The sequence below is a fragment of the Callithrix jacchus genome, chromosome 16 (assembly GCF_049354715.1).
Source record: "Callithrix jacchus isolate 240 chromosome 16, calJac240_pri, whole genome shotgun sequence".
NCBI classification, from domain to species: domain Eukaryota; kingdom Metazoa; phylum Chordata; class Mammalia; order Primates; family Cebidae; genus Callithrix; species Callithrix jacchus.
In genome coordinates this window covers 67,661,757-67,678,243 of record NC_133517.1, presented here as the reverse complement: position 1 = coordinate 67,678,243, position 16,487 = coordinate 67,661,757, and the positions used below count along the sequence as shown (strand labels likewise).

General features: G+C 42.0%; 1 protein-coding gene across 5 annotated transcripts in view; it reads right to left on the bottom strand.

The window, feature by feature from the left end:
* The window catches only part of LOC100412432 (gasdermin C), a 47,419-nt gene extending 31,975 nt beyond the window's left edge, over positions 1-15,444 (bottom strand). The window contains exons 1-5 of one of the 5 annotated variants that reach the window (XM_078352438.1): positions 15,122-15,444; positions 10,115-10,163; positions 5,378-5,457; positions 5,234-5,265; positions 3,654-3,837 (exon numbers count right to left, since the gene is read on the bottom strand). In XM_078352438.1, coding sequence (XP_078208564.1) covers positions 3,654-3,799 — 146 coding nt within the window. In that variant the 5' untranslated portion in view covers positions 3,800-3,837; positions 5,234-5,265; positions 5,378-5,457; positions 10,115-10,163; positions 15,122-15,444. Of the gene's footprint in view, positions 1-3,653; positions 3,838-5,233; positions 5,458-10,114; positions 10,164-15,121 lie in introns of all 5 variants that reach the window. The other 4 variants (XM_035277179.3, XM_008983268.5, XM_078352439.1 and 1 more) reach the window with 4 other exon arrangements.
* Positions 15,445-16,487: the final 1,043 nt, after the last annotated feature.

Genomic DNA, 16,487 nt, shown 5'->3' with positions numbered 1-16,487 from the left:
GCTGGAGACATCACGTTACCTGACTTCAAGCTATACTACCAGGATACAGTAATGACAAACCTCACAAAAACAAGCAATGTTTAATAAATGGTGTTGGGATAACTGACTAGCCATGTGCAGAAAACAGAAACTGGACCCCTTCCTGACACCTTACACTGAAATTAACTCCAGATGGATTAAAAACTTAAATGTAAGACCTAACACCATAAAAACCCTAGAAGAAAACCTAGGCAAAACCATTCAGGACATAGGTATAGGCAATGAATTCGTGACTAAAACACCAAAAGCATTGGCAACAAAAGCAAAATCGACAAATGAGATCTAGTTAAACTCCAGAGCTTCTGTACAGCAAAAGAAACAATCATTAGAGTGAACCAGCAACCAACAGAATGGAAAAAAAATCTTGTAATCTACCGATCTGACAAAGGGCTAATATCCAGAATCTACAAAGAACTAACACAGATTTACAAGAAAAAAAAACAAGCCCATTCAAAAGTGGGCAAAGAATATGAACAGCCACTTTTCAAAAGTAAACATATATGAGGCCAACAAACATATGAAAAAATTCTCATCATCACTGTTCATTAGAGAAATGCAAATCAAACCACATTGAGATATCATCTCACACCAGTTAGAATGGCAATCATTAAAAAATCTGGAGACAACAGATCCTGGAGAGGATGTGGAGAAATAGAAATGCTTTTACACTGTTGGTGCGAGTGTAAATTAGTTCAATCATTGTGGAAGACAGTGTGACGATTCCTCATAGACCTAGACATGGAAATTCCATTTGACCCAGCAATCCTATTACTGGGTAAATAGCCAAAAGATAAATTATTCTATTATAAACACACATGCACACGTATGTTCATTGTGGCACTGTTTACAATAGCAAAGACCTGGAACCACCCAAATGCCCATCAATGATAGACTGGACAGGGAAAATGTGGCACATATACACCATGGAATACTATGTAGCCATAAAAAACAATGAGTTTGTGTCCTTTGTAGGGACATGGATGAATCTGGAAACCATAATTCTCAGCAAACTGACACAAGAACAGAAAATCAAACACCACATGTTCTCACTCATAGGCGGGTATTGAACAATAAAAACACATGGACACAGGGAGGGGAGCATCACAAACTGGGGTCTGTTGGGGAAAACTAGGAGAGAGACAGTGGGGGGTAGGGAGGTTGGGGAGGGATAACGTGGGGAGAAATGCCAGATATAAGTGACATGGGGATGGGGGCACTAAACCACATTGCCATGTATGTACTTATGCAACAATTCTGCGAGATCTGCACATGTACTCAGAATCTAAAGTACAATAAAAATTATATTTTTAAAAAAGAACAAAGCTAGACATCCCATACTTCCTGATTTCAAAATATATTACAAAGCTATAGAAGTTAAAACTTACGGCACTTGCATAAAAACAGACATATAAACCAGTGGAGTATGGCACTTGCATAAAAAGACATATAAACCAGTGGAGTAGACAGCCAAGAAATAATCTCATATGTGTATGATCAACCAATATTTGACAAGCGTGACAAGAATAGACTGTGGGATAAAGGATAGAGTCTTCAAAAAATGGTGTTGAGGAAACTAACCAGTTTTCTCAACAAAACTGAAGACTTTTCACATGCAAAAGATTTTTTAAATGCAAAAGACTAAAACTGGATTCTTACCTAATATCACACTCAAAGATCAACTCAAAGTAGATTAGAAACGTAAATATAAGACATGGAAACTTAAAACCATTTTAGACAAAGGGGAAAAAAATGTCCTCAAGATTGGGTATGGCAACAATGTTTTGGATATAATGCCAAAAGCATTAGCAGCAAAAGAAAAAGTGGTACTCTACCTAGCAAACTAAAAAGTTTCTGCACAGCAAAGAAAACAATCAACAGAGTAAAAAGGCAACCTACAGAATGGTCAAAAATATTTGCAAACCGTATACCTGATAAAGGGTTTATATCTAAAATGTATAAGGAACTCATACAGCTAAATTGCAAAAACAAAAATCTTGATTTAAAAAATGGGAGGCTGGGCAGGGTGACTCATGCCTGTAATTCTAGCACTTTAGGAGGCCAAGGCAGGATTGTCTGAGTTCAGGAATTCGAGACCAGCCTGGGCAACATGTTGAAACCCTGTCTCTTCTAAAAATGAAAATTAAAAATTAGCCAGGTGTGGTAGAGTGCACCTGTTAGTCCCAGCTACTAGGGAGTCTGAGGCAGGAGAACTTCTTGAACCCAGGAAGTGGAGGTTGCAGTGAGCCAAAATCACACAACTGCCCTCCAGCCTGGGCAACAGGGCAAGACTTATCTCCAAAAAAAAAAAAAAGTGCCAAGGACCTAAATAGATATTTACTCCAAAAAAGACATACATACAGCTAACAGGCACATTAAAGAATGCTCAACATTACTTATCGGGGACATACAAATCAAAACCACAATGAGACATCACTTTGCATCTGTTAGGATAGCTTTTACAAAAAGATTAGTGTTGGCAAAGACATGGATTAAAGGAAATCTTTGTATGCTATTGATGGGAAAGTAATTGATATAGCCATATGGAAAACAGTATGTTGGTTCTTCAGAAAACTAAAAATAGAACTACCATAAGATCCAGCAATCATACTTCTGGGTATACAGCCAATAAAAACTAAATCAGTAGCTCAGAGACATATCTGCACTTCCATGTCCATTGCAGCATTACTCACAATAGCCAAGACACCAAAACAACCTAAGTGCCTGTCAACAGATGAATAAAAAACAAAATTGTGGTATGTGTATGCAATGGAATATTATTCTGCCATAAAAAAAGAAAGAAACCCTGCTATTTGCAACAACATGGATAAACCTGAATGGCATTACGCTGAACAAAAGTCAGACAGAGAAAGACAAATACTGTATAATCTCATGTATATGTGGAACCTGAAAAAGTCAGACTTACAGAAACAAAATATAATGGTGGTTAACAGGGACTAAAGGGTCGGGAAAATGGAGGGACATTGGTCAAAGGGTACACAGACTATAATTAACAATATTACATTGTATCTTTGAAATTTGCTAAGGGAGTAGATATTAAATGCTCTCACCACAAAAAAAAAATAACTACCTGAAATAATAGACATGTTAACTGACTTTATTGTGGTCTTTTCACAATATATACATACATCAAATCGTCACATTGTACACCTTTAATTCATGCAATTTTATTTGTAAACTATACCTCAATAGAGCTGAAAACAATAAAAATAAACCCAAAGACAGTAATGTACATGTCATTTAAACAGTTTGAGTCTTTATCTCACTTAAATCAATACTTTGTTAATTTATTTTTTATTGCTTATTTTCTCTCTTAAATGTGACAGGTATTTATATCTGTCTTGTTTTCATTCTGTCCCAAGAATATAACAACACAGTAGTGGGTAGTTACTGCTCTGGTAAGTATTTGTTAGGTAACCAATAATTATTACTTGAGTAACAGAAGGTATGAATACTCAAGAAGAGTAGCAGAATCTGGGATGTTGTCATCCTGATTTTGATCCCTGCAACAAGGCCTGCTAGATGCATTTTTATGTACAAGGAAAGCACCCCCTGGGATACTATTGATCCATCCCCTTCCTCTCCCATGACCTCACCTTTTTTGAAAGACTTCCAGCTTTGGATCTGAGATGGTCACAACCTGAAACTTGAGGGAGACTTTCTGGTCTGCAGAGTGCCCCCCTGACACACCCAATTTTACACCAACATTCACATCTATGGCAGCCTCATCCTTTCGGATCATAGTATCACAGAAATGTAATGGTCCATTCACATCATTATCTGGGGAAAGAAAAGATGGCCATAGGTTTAGCCAAGAATCCATTCAGGAATTCATAGGTTTAGCCAAGAACAGCTGGTATGTAAAATGAAATAACAAAGACATATTTTGCCCCAACCCTCCCACTCATTTAAAACTCTGTTGAAAATTAACTAATCAATTAATGTGCATGTAAATTACTACAGAGGGAAAATGTTTAAATCCACTGGACACTGTGTGACAGAGATAAAATATTCACCCTGAGAAATAGTGGTGTCAAACGTACAATGTGGAATACCCATAGGATTATCCTTCCAGGCACGCTGTCTCCTCTGCAGCAGGCACAGCACCCAGCCTCAGAGGGCAGCACAAGGGGGCGGAAAATGTTTAAGGGGTGGAGCCAGACAGACCTGGGTTTCTATCTCAGTTCTACCAGTTCCAGGTACATAACTTTGTTTTTTGTTTAATTGTTGTTGTTGTTGTTTGTTGTTATTGTTGTTGTTTTGAGACAGAGTCTCACTCTGTCACCCGGGCTAGAGTGCAGTGGTACAGCTCAGCTCTCTGCAACCTCCGCCTTCTGGGCTCAAGCAATTCTTGTGCCTCAGCCTCCCAAGTAGCTGGGACTACAAGAGTCCACCACCCATGCCTGGCTAATTTTTTTGTATTTTTAATAGAGTCAGTGTTTTGACATGTTGGCCAGGCTGGTCTCAAACTCCTGGCCTCAAGTGATCTGCCCACCTCGGCCCCCAAAGTGATGGGATTAAAGGCATGAGCCACAGTTCCCAGCCCTTAGGTACATAACTTTGAACAGATCAATGTATAGCACTCTACTTACTCTTACGTAAAGTTGGGATAACATCTTCACCTCTTGAGCCTGATGCAAATATTAAATGACCTAATGAACACCTACAACCAGATAATTAGTAGGATTCTCAATTTGTCTCAGTTTGTCTTTGCTCCTTGCCCCTTGCCTACAGGAAAGGGTGGTCCTGAGAACTCCTTCCTGGGTGCTCAGTTATTTTTGGAGGCTGGGCCATCACTCCATCTGACCAGCAATGATTTTTTTTTTTTTTTTTTTTTTTTTTTTTGAGACGGAGTTTCGCTCTTGCTACCCAGGCTGGAGTGCAATGGCGCGATCTCGGCTCACCGCAACCTCCGCCTCCTAGGTTCAGGCAATTCTCCTGCCTCAGCCTCCTGAGTAGCTGGGATTACAGGCACGCGCCACCATGCCCAGCTAATTTTTTGTATTTTAGTAGAGACGGGGTTTCACCATGTTGACCAGGTTGGTCTCGATCTCTCGACCTCGTGATCCACCCGCCTCGGCCTCCCAAAGTGCTGGGATTACAGGCTTGAGCCACCGCGCCCGGCCCCCACCAATGATTTTTACCCCTCGTCTCCTTGGCCTCTGACTGATGATACCTGGGACTGAAGGACTTGACTCCAGGATGTCACTGAGGGAGAAATTAAGTAGAGCATAGTCATACTTTTTCCAAAAAGTTAAAAAAGGTCTTTCGGTCTTTTGTAAGACGGCAAACTGACGTAATTTGATGGCATGGTACCCACATTCAACAGGCGTCAGGTCATTTCTTCCAAACTCTTTGACAAAACTTTTGCTGATGCAGTGGAACATAGAGGACATATTGCTAGGGGAGATGAAAGGAGAGCACAAATTTCAGTTGGGAGGAGAAGAAAATGGTTAAACTCTCACCAATTGATATTTCCCCTAAAGGAAAAGATCTACATATGAGATTAGCAGGTCTTAATTTAAAATAGTGATGACATTATAACTTTCTCAACTTCGAGTTCATTTTTTTGTTGTTTTGAGATGGGGTCTTGCCATGTTGCCCAGACTGATCTTGAACTCTTGGGCTCGAGTGATTCTCCCACCTTGTCCTACCTAGAATCTGGGATTATAGGCACCCACCACCACAACTGGCTTCTAACTTTGGGATTCTAAAGACAATTGGGGCTTCTGACAGAGGCACTGCAGTGAAATTCATTGCCCCTTATGGTTGGAGTAGGAAAGCCTGGGTTTCTCCTCACCTGTAACTTACGAATACTCTAAATAACAGGAATAAGGAAGGGCTGAATACTATCATCAACTAAAGGGCCAGAGGGAAGGCCGGGCTTATGTTAAGATGATATGAGTAGTGGTAGACATTATGTATGTATGTTTACAGAGAAAGCCACACTGAGAAGTGACATTTGAACAATAATGTAGAGGAGGCAGGGTATAAACAATGAACATTATGTGGAGAAAAGAATGCCAGGTAGAGAAATCAGCAAGTGCAAAAACTTGGAAGCAATGTATGCCTGGAATAAGTGAGGTGAAAAGAAAAAAGATGAGGTCAGAAGAAACTGAGGGCAAGTTGGTGAAGGCCCCTGTTGGTCATTTTCATCACTCTCTTTTACTTGAAGTGAGATTAAAAGTCTTTGGAGGGATTTGAGCACACAAGCGACATATCTGATGCATCTTTCGAAGAGAGATGCCTGTGGTGGCCGTGTTGACAACAGCATCCAGTAAGGGAGTACAGGCAGAAGTGGGAGTCTAGTTAGGGCAGTTTTGTGATACTACAGGTCATCGTTAGTGAGAGATGAGGCCAGGGCATTTCACTCAAAGTGATGAGAAGTGATCAGGTCCTAGTCTACACTGAAGGTAGAGACAACATCTATGAAAAGGATGGTTTGCTACAATTCCAGGGAAATTGGTTCTTCACTAATTAATTTGTGGATTTTCCTGTTTATTCATTCATTCTGCAAACATTTAATAAGCACCCATTAGATGCTAGGCCCTCTCTCAGGAATTGGCAATATAGTGGTGAGCAACATAAGAATGGCCTCTAATCTCTTGGAGCTTACAGCATAGTGATAAAGACAAATCTTCACCAAATGATTTTACTAGTGAGCTCATGCATATTCACAAATCATGAGTGGTATCATAAATGAATGGTTCCTGATGCTCTCAAAACCTGTGGTAGAGAGATTTTGGTTTTTGCTTACAACAACTAAAAGGTCAGGGAAATTCTTCTTTCTTTTTCAGAGAGAGATTTATTTTATTTTATGGGTCATTTTAGTTTCAGGTGCACATGGGCAGGCTTGTTATATAGGTAAACTCCTGTTACTGAGGTGTCTTATATAGATTATTTTGTCACCCAGTTATTAAGCCTAGTATCCATTCTTATTTTTCCTAATTTTGTCCCTCCTCCCACACTCCATCCTCTACCTCCAGTAGAGGATATGTGTTGGTCCCTCCATGAACCTATGTGTTCTCATCATTTAGCTCCCACTTATAAGTTAAAACATGAGATATTTGGTTTTCTGTTTCTGTGTTAGTTTGCTAAGGATAAGGGCTGCCAGCTCCATTGGGAGCTGTTCTTGATCTTGTTCTTTTCTCAGCTACACAGTATTCCATGAGGTATATGTACCAGATTTTCTTTATCCAGTCCACAATTGATGGGTATTTAAGTTGATTCCATGTCTTTGCTATTGTTAATAGTGCTGCAATGAATATACGCACACGTGTCTTTATTATAGAGTGATTTATATTCCTTTGGGTATATACCCAGTAATGAGCTTGCTGGGTCAGATGGTATTTCTGTCTTTAGGACTTTGAGGAATCACTGAACTGCCTTTCACAACTAATTTACTTTCCCATCAACAGTGTAGAAGCATTCCTTTTTCTCCTCAACCTTGCCAGGATCTGGTTTTGTTTGTTTGTTTGTTTTACTTTTTAGTAATAGCCATTCTGACTGGTGTGAGATGGTATCTCATTGTGGTTTTGGTTTGCATTTATCTAATGATCAGTGATGATGAGCTTTTTTCACATGATTGTTGGCCATATGTATGTCTTCTTTAGAAAAGTGTCTGTTCATGTTGTTTGCCCACTTTTTAATGGGGTTTTTTCTTCTGATAAATTGGCTCAAGTTCCCTATAGATGCTGGATATTAGACCTCTGTCAGATTCATAGTTGTAACAGTTTTCTCGCATTCTGTAGGTTGCCTGTTTGCTCTGCTCATAGCGTTTTTGCTGTGCAGAAGCTCTTAAGTTTAATTAGATCACATTTGTCAATGTTTGCTTTTATTGTGATTGCTTTTGGCATCATCATGAAATCTTTGCCAGTTCCTTTGTCCAGAATGGTATTGCCTAGGTTGTCTTCTAGGGCTTTTTATAGTTTTGGGTTTTACATTTAAGTCTTTTATCCACCTTCGGTTGATTTTTGTATATGGTATAAGGAAATGGTCCAGTTTCAATCTTCTGCCTATGGCTAGTCAGGTATCCCAGCACCATTTATTGAAGAAGACACACATGCAGCCAACAATGCAGTCTTTTCCCATGGCTTGTCTTTTACAAGTATCTGGTCTGCAAAAACCCTGACAAAAAATAAGCAATGGGGAAAGGCTGCATTGTTGGCTGCACAGGCACAGGCACAGGAAACCAAACAAAAACTGTCAAATCGAATCTCATCAAGTTACAAAGCTTCCTGCCAGCAAAGGAAACAATCAACAACAGAAAAAGACAACCCACAGAATGGGAGAAAATATTTGGAAACTACTCATCTGCTAAGGGATTACTAACAAGAAAATATAAAGAGCCCAAACAACTCTACAGGAAAAAATCTAATAATCAGAGTAAAATACTGGCAAAAGAGTTCAATAGACATTTCTCAAAGGAATACATGCAAGTAAGAAACAGGCATATGAAAAGTTACTCAAAATTTTTAATTATTGAAAAATCTCAATCAAAACTACAATGAGATGCCTCACCCCTGTTAAAATGGCTTATATCCAAAAGACAAATACTAAATATGCTGAAGAGAAGGTTGAGAAAAGGGAACCTTGTACCATTTGTGGGAATGTAAATTAGTACAGCCTCTATGGATAACAGTTTGGACCTTCCTCAAAAAGCTAAAAATAGAGCTGCCATACAACCCAGCAATCTCTCTACTGGATATACACCCAAAAGAAAGAAAAACAGTACACTGAAGAGATATCTGCACTCCCATGTTTGTTGCAGCACTGATCACAATAGCCAAGATCAGGAAGCAATGCAAGTATCTACCAACAAAAGAATAGGTGAACAAAATGTGACACATATACATAACAGAGTACTACTACTCAGCCATAAAGAAGAATGAGATCCTGTCATTCACAACAACATAGATGGAAAATAAGCCAAGCACAGAAAGACAAACTGTCCATGTTCTCACTTATTTATGAGAGCTAAAAATTAAGCCAATAGAAGTTACAGAGATAGAGAGTAAAATGAGTGTTACCGGAGTCTGGGAAGGGTATTAGGATGTAGGAGGGAGGTGGGGATGGTTAATGAGTACAAAAACAAGTAGTCAGAAAGACTGAATAAGATCTAGTATTTGATAGCACAACAGGGTGACTAGAGTCAAAAGTAACTGTACATTTAAAAATAACTAAAAGTATAATTGCATTGCTGCAATTATAACAAATAGAAACAGGATTTTCTAACTATATGTAATTTAATTTAGAACATTCTAAAAATGTTTAATAATGAAGAGAGACAGAATTTTTAACAGTTCATGTAAAAGTTCTGATGTGACCATTTCAATTCTCTCTGATATGAGCCATGTAAAAGGTCACTGGAAAACAGAGAATAATGAGAACAAAAGAAGCTTCTCTACGACTGGACCTGTACACTAATGTATCAGAGATATATTCCTTAGCCTTACATGCTCTCTGGAATTCTCCATGATTAAGAAGAACTTAACTTTCTTTTCAGTCAAATTATATAGGTGAAAAAAATCTTCAACTCGTTTCACAAACTCATCCTGAACATTTTTGTCACTGATGATATTATCTTTTCTTTTTCATCCCCCGATCCCATTAGGACTTACCAGGTTGTACATCCTTTTGTCCAACAGAGAAATTGGCTAGGCACGGTGCTTCACACCTGTAATCCCAGCACTTTCTGGGGGGCCAAAGTGGGTGGACCACGAGGTCAGAGGTTCAAGACCAGCCTGGCCAAGATGGTGAAACCCTGTCTCTACTAAAAATATAAAAACCACCTGGGTGTGGTGGCAGGTACCTCTAATCCCAGCTACTTGGGAGGCTGAGGCAGATAACTGTTTGAACCTGGGAGGCAGAGATTGCAGTGAGCCCAGATAGTGCCACTGCACTCCAGCCTGGGTGACAGAGTGAGACTCCGTCTGAAAAAAGAGAAAAAGAGAGAGAAATAGTACGATTGAGTAGGGCCCCTTCCCATCTTCAGACCTCCTGCTGCCAAGCAGGAAACAGACAAACTCCAGGACCAGATCAATGTGATTCTACTCACTGTTTCCTTCTCACCAATGGGTCCCTGACTCAGTTTCCAATGCAGTATCCTAGAAAAATAAGCACAGGGAGGGCCCTCTTTATTTCCAGAAGAGTAAGTCTGAAACTGGTTTTAGATCACAGAACCTTACCTCTCAAGTCCTTCTCAGCCCAAAATTCTGTGGAACAAAATCAAGTAGCATCTAATCATATATGTCCTGAATCAGAATTTAAAAGGCTTTTTCAGAAGCCACACCCATTTCCTTTTACATACAGATCTACCTGAGCAAGTCTTGGACTCATGGATTCCCAGCATGAGTAGCTAAAACAACTCCTTTGGCCCATATTCCTCTAGCCTATGTGCTGAATTTGGAATTCAGCCATTGGACATCAAGAAAAACAACTTCAGCAGGAGGGACAAGCACCAGTGCCAGGGTCCTGGGAAGCACTTCTGAACTGCCTATATGTGGAGCTCTGTACAACAGGAGTTACTGTGCTGAATCCCTCCTCTGTATTAAATATCACACATGTATTATCTAAATCCAATCTTGCAACAATCCTTATTTTAAAGATAAATAAAAAGAGGATTTGCAAAAAGAATGAAACACTTGCCTAAAGCCATGCCTCTTCCAAATACTTTCAATGATTTCAAGATACAGTAAAGTGCCTGCAGGAGAAACTGTAAACAGGATTGCTACACCTTTAAGTTTTGGATCCATTGCTGATGAGCCCATGTGACCTTTTGGAGGTGGTAAAGTTCCTTGTTTTGTGATATTACCAGAACTGTTTTTCTGGTTTCTTCTCATTTAGGACTATGTCAGTGGAAAGATCTGAGGCTCAGGGGCTGCTGTTCAGACTCTTTTGTCCCACAGGATGATCCCTTGATTTTCTGCTCTGCCTCTTCCCTTAGGGATGAGGTTTCTTAGGAGCCAGACTGCAGTGATTGTTATTGCTCGTCTGGGTCTAGCCACCCAGTGGAGCTACCAGGCTCTGGGCTGGTACTGGGGAATGCGCACAAAGTGTTCTGGGATGTGATTTGTCTTCTGGTCTCTCAGCCATGGACAGCAGCACATGCTCTGGTAGAGGTAACAGGGGAGTGGAGTGGACTCTATGAGAGTCCTTGGTTGTAGTTTTTATTAGCTGCTGGTTTTCTCAAATGCCAGTTGTGCTAGCAGTGAGGTTGTCACATAGACAGACTCGGGACCTGTGTTATCCAGGATGCTGCAGGCAGTGGAATTAGCTATTCTTTTTCTCCTTTTTTGAAGCAGGGATTTTCTTTTATGAGTTGCTCCAAAGTCTTGAATTTGCTGACCACCAGCGAGGAGGTGGTGCTTTCAACACAGCATCAGCTGTGGTAGTATAGTGGGGATACAAGCCTGCCTAGATAAGCATTTGGATTTCTCAGGCAATGAGCAGTGCCATAGAGCTTCCAAGAGATTATGCCTTTATATTTGGCTTCCAGGGCAGGTAAAGAAAGACCATCAGTTGGGGGCAAGGTTAATCATATCTGAGTTCAGACTCTCTTTGGGCAAGACTTGCTGCAGCCACTGTGGGGGTTGGTGGTTCTCAGGCCAGTGAGTTATGTTCCCAGGGGGATTATGGCTGCCTCTGCTGCATCATATAACTCACCAGGGAAGTGGGGGAAAATTAGCCATAATGGGCCTCAGACAGCTCCCAGGCAGCCAGCAAGGCCAGTCTCACTCCCACCATGCTCCACCAAAGTACTAGATTTGTATCCAGGCAGATGGTATGCAGGGCTGAGTTCTTGCCCCAGGCTATAAGCCTCCCTGCTGAGAAAGCAGATATGGCTTTCAGACTTCACTCCTTCCCACCTGCCATGGCTTCTGTGATCGAATCTGCACTTCCTGTTTGCCCTGGAAAATTCATGCTCAACCAAAATTGTTAGAAAGTTTAGCAGGAAGTTTCTGTCTCCCTATAGTCCTTCCACAATACCACTGGCAGCCCTTCCCAAAATGCAAAGTCATACATGGCCAAAGCAGGAGGGACAATACTAAAGGAAGGGGAGGCGCTACACACTTATTAACCACCAAATCTCATGATAACTCACTCTCTATCATGAGAATAGCAAGGGGAAATCTACCCCCATGATCCAGTTACCTCCCACAAGGCCCCTCCTCCAACACTGGGAATTATAATTAACATGAGATTTGGACAGGAACACAAATCCAAACCATATTTTTCTGCCTCTGATGCCGCCCAAATCTCATGCCCTTCTCACGTTGCAAAATACAATCCACTTTTCTCAACAATCCCCCAAGTCTTAATTCATTTCACCATTAACTCAAAAGTCCATAGTCCAAAGTCTCATCTGAGACAAGGCAAATCCCTCCCACCAATGAGCCAATGAAAAAAAAATAATGGCTATTTACTCCCAGGATAAAATGAGGGTGCATGCATTGGCTAAATACTCCCATTGCAAAAAAAAGAAATCGACCAGAACAAAGGAGATACAGGTGCCAATGCAAGACTCCATGTCTCAAATCCAGGCCACACTGATGAAAGGAATGGGCTCCCAAGGCCTTGGTTAGCTCTGCCCCTGTGGCTCTGCAGGGCACAGCCCCCATGCTTGCTTCCATGGCATTGAGTGCCTGCAGCTTTTCCAGGTGCACAGTGCAAGCCATCAGTGGATCTACCATTCTAGGCTCTAGATGATGGTTGTTCTCTCCTCACGGCTCCACTAGGCAGTGCCCCACTGTGTGAGAACTCCAGCTACACATTTCCCTTCCTTACTGTCACAAACCTGCAGCAGACTTCTGCCTAGACATTCTGGCATTTCCATATCGCCTCAGAAATGTAGGCGGAAGCTCCCAAACCTTACCCCTTGCCTTCTGCACACCTGCAGGCTTAACACCACATGGAAGCTGCTAAAATTTACAATTTGTACCCTTTGAAGCAGTGGCCTGAGACATATCTGGAACCCCTTTAGCCAAGCCTGGAGCTGGAACAGCTGGGCCACAGGGAGCAGCTTCCTTAGGTTGTGCAGGGCAGAACAACCCTGGTCCTGGCCCGTGAAACTATTTTTCTTTCTAGGCCTCCAGGCCTGTAATGGGAGCATCTGCCATGAAGGTCTCTGAAATACCTTCCAGGCCTTTCAACCATTGTCATGGCTATTAACATTCCTACTCCTCTTTACTTATGCAAATTTCTGCAGTCAGTTTGAACACCTCCCCTGCAAATGGGTTTTTCTTTTCTACCACATGGTTAGGCTGCAAATTTTTCAAACTTTTTTGCTCTGCTTCCTTTTAAATATAACTTCCAGTTTCAGTTCAACTATTCATTCAGACATATGAGCAAATGTTCTTAGATAAAGCCAGGCCACATCTTGAACACCTTGCTGCTTAGAAACTTTTTCTACCAGATAGCTCTTCTAAATCATCTCTCTCAAGTTCAAAATTCCACTGATCCTTAGGGCAGCAGCACATTACCTCTAACCTCTTTGCTAATTCATAACAAAAGTGACTTTTGTTCTAGTTCCCAGTGAGTTCCGATTCTCCATCTAAGACCACCTTAGCCTGGAATTCATTGTCCATGTCATTTTCTGCATTTTGTTCACAACAATTTAACAAGTCTTCAAAACGTTCTGAACTTTCCCTCATCTTTCTGTCTTCTGAACCCTCCAAGTCAGAAGCCTGAGAACCCAACCTTGAAGTTGGTCGTTATGCATTGGACCAGGGTACCAGGCCAGGAGCTACACAACCTTATTTGGTTTTTCCTTAGCTTTTAAATCCCCTCAAGAAATTACTGAGGAGTTGTACCAACGACCTGGCAGTTGCAGGTCCTATAACTTAACTACTGTGCTAACAGGGCATTTGCATTACAAAGAGTCGGAAAGGCTTCTTAAGCTGCAGTGACTGCCAGCTGAGCTGTGCAGAGCTGGCAGCCAAGCCATAGTGACTGCAAGTTCCCCAAGCTGGGCAGAGCTGGCAGTCGGCTAAAAAAAGAAAAAAAAATGCTTCTCACACACAGGGACTCTGAAAAGCATTAAATTCCTCTCTCCCTCCTTTCTGTCTCTCTCTTCTCTCTCTCTCTCTCTCTTCTCTTTTTTTCTCTCTTTTCCCTCTACTACTTTTCTCTGTTTCTCTCCTTTCTCTCTTCTTCCCTCCTCTACTTTCTTCTCTCTCTCTGTCTCCTCTCTCCTCTCCTTCTCCTCTCTCCTCTCTCCTCTCTTCTCTCTCCCTCTCCCTCTCTCTTTCCTCTTTCTGTCTTTTTTTTTTTTTTTTGACAGAAGAGACTATTACTCCTTTTTCACCTTGAACAGGCAAAGAGGGCTGGTACTTTTTTATTTAAAGTTTGATTTCCTAAGACAGAGAAGAAAACCACACCTAAGTCATCAGGGGCAGAATTTTTTTTTGTGGGGGGGCGGGGACATGAAAAAGAGGAAGAATGAGGCCTCAATGATAGAATAAGAAGAAGAAAAAGAAAGAGAACAGTTATTTCCAGGAGTGTAAACTCAATTGGAGTTTTTTGAAGTTAATTACTTAGCCAAATATTTACTTTAAGAGTAACAGGTTTAAACCACTGTATATTAGCTAGTAACTGCCTTGGGAAACTAGAGGACTTACAATAAAGACAGAACCACATAAGAGATACATGAACACACGTGGGTGTCCCCCGAAGAAGATCAGTCTGTTGCCTGCCCAGCCATGTCCCTGGAGGGATGTTTCAGAGTGTCTTCGCTAAGGTGTACCTGTATAAATCCTGGGCCTAGTCACCTCAGAATTTTTAGTCCTGAGATGAATCACCGTTATGCCTTATGATGTCCCCATGGAACCACGGATGAAGGCCCGTACAAGCCCTGTAGCCTTCCAGCCATGGGACTACATATATACACACTCACTCTCTCACACACACTGAGGTTATGAAAAACAGCCAAACACTAAATGACCCGAGCCTCCACTGAGGCAACCCGAGCCTCCAGTGACATCTCACGATAGACTTGCCTGGTCAGAGTTGCAATGACTCAGGCCCTCCTGATGGACCGGTCCCCTGATTTCCAGACCTGACTTACCTCCGGAGGTTCCCAGGACCCTGAGGAATTTCGGGTGAATGTTGACCAGGTAGTCGCCTGTCCTTCACAGGGCCAGAACTCTGGGGCCCTGAAACGTCTCAGGGGATGCCTCCCCTAGAGGTCCTCAAGGTGGGAGCGGCTGCCCAGGCAAGACTCTGAGATGGCTTTTGTCTGGTGATGGATGAAGAGAAAGTCTTGCTGGACCCTCCAGATGTTGTACTGGAGTAAGCACAGAAAGTTAACACTAAGACAAAAGTATGTTAAACTGCAGGGACTTTGTTGCCACTGGCCACAGAGGACTCGTGTCTCTCCAAGCCATGGCCCCGAAAGGAGGGTGTCAAGACCTTTTATGCCTGTAAACCACCTCCTGGGTGGGGTTGGAGGTGAGGGGCTTTGGACATTCCAAGGGACAGTGGACTTTGGACATTCTGTAAAGTACCACTTGGGGGGTTACGGGGAGGGGCTTTGGACATTTCAATTGTTATACTTAAGTGGTTCACAGAAGTCAAGATAAGCATTAGTTTACACATTGCCCGGAGAGGTGGAAATTATGGACCTTAGTTACTTATTACAAGTCACAGGGGCCAAGATGGCTTAGGTTTGGACTGGTGCCTATCACGTCAGATTCACAGAGAGCAGTTTCAACAGAAAGCCGAGGTGTGGTTGAGATATGCAGTTTTATGGGGCTTTTACCATGTCACAGTTTCAAGGACTAATACAAGTTATAGGCCAAGTGTGGTATCTCACACCTATAATTCCAGTGCTTTAGGAGTCCAAGGCAAAAGGATTGATTGAAGCCAGGAGTTCAAGACCAGCTTAGGCAACATAGTGAGATGCCATCTCTACAACAAGAAAAAAAGAAAAAGTAGCTGGGTATGGGGTCATGCTCCTGTAGTCCTGGCTACTTGGGAGGCTGAGTGTCAGGACTGTTTGAGCCCAGGAGTTGAGGTTACAGTGAGCTATGATCTTGCCACTGCCAGACTCCAGTCTGGGTGACAGAGGAAGAAAAAGACCCCATCTTTAAAAGAAAAATAGGGGGAGCAACCAAGATGGTTCAATAGGAGAAGCTCCAGAGCACCCTTCACAGCAAGAGAGGCACAGAGGGCAAGCAACCTCTGCATTTCCAACCAAGGTACCAGGTGCATCTTAAAGGGACTGGTTGAACAGTGGGTGTAGTCCAAAGAGAGTGAGCACAGGCAGGGTGGGGTGCTGCCTCACCAAGAGAGTGCAGCAGACCAGAGAACCCCTTCCTCCTACCCAACAAAGACCATTAGGGGCTTTTCAGCCACTCCGGCACTGTTTTTCCAATACTACACTTCTCCTGCAGTTTTTGTGACCCACAGACCAGAAGATTCCTGCCGGTTGA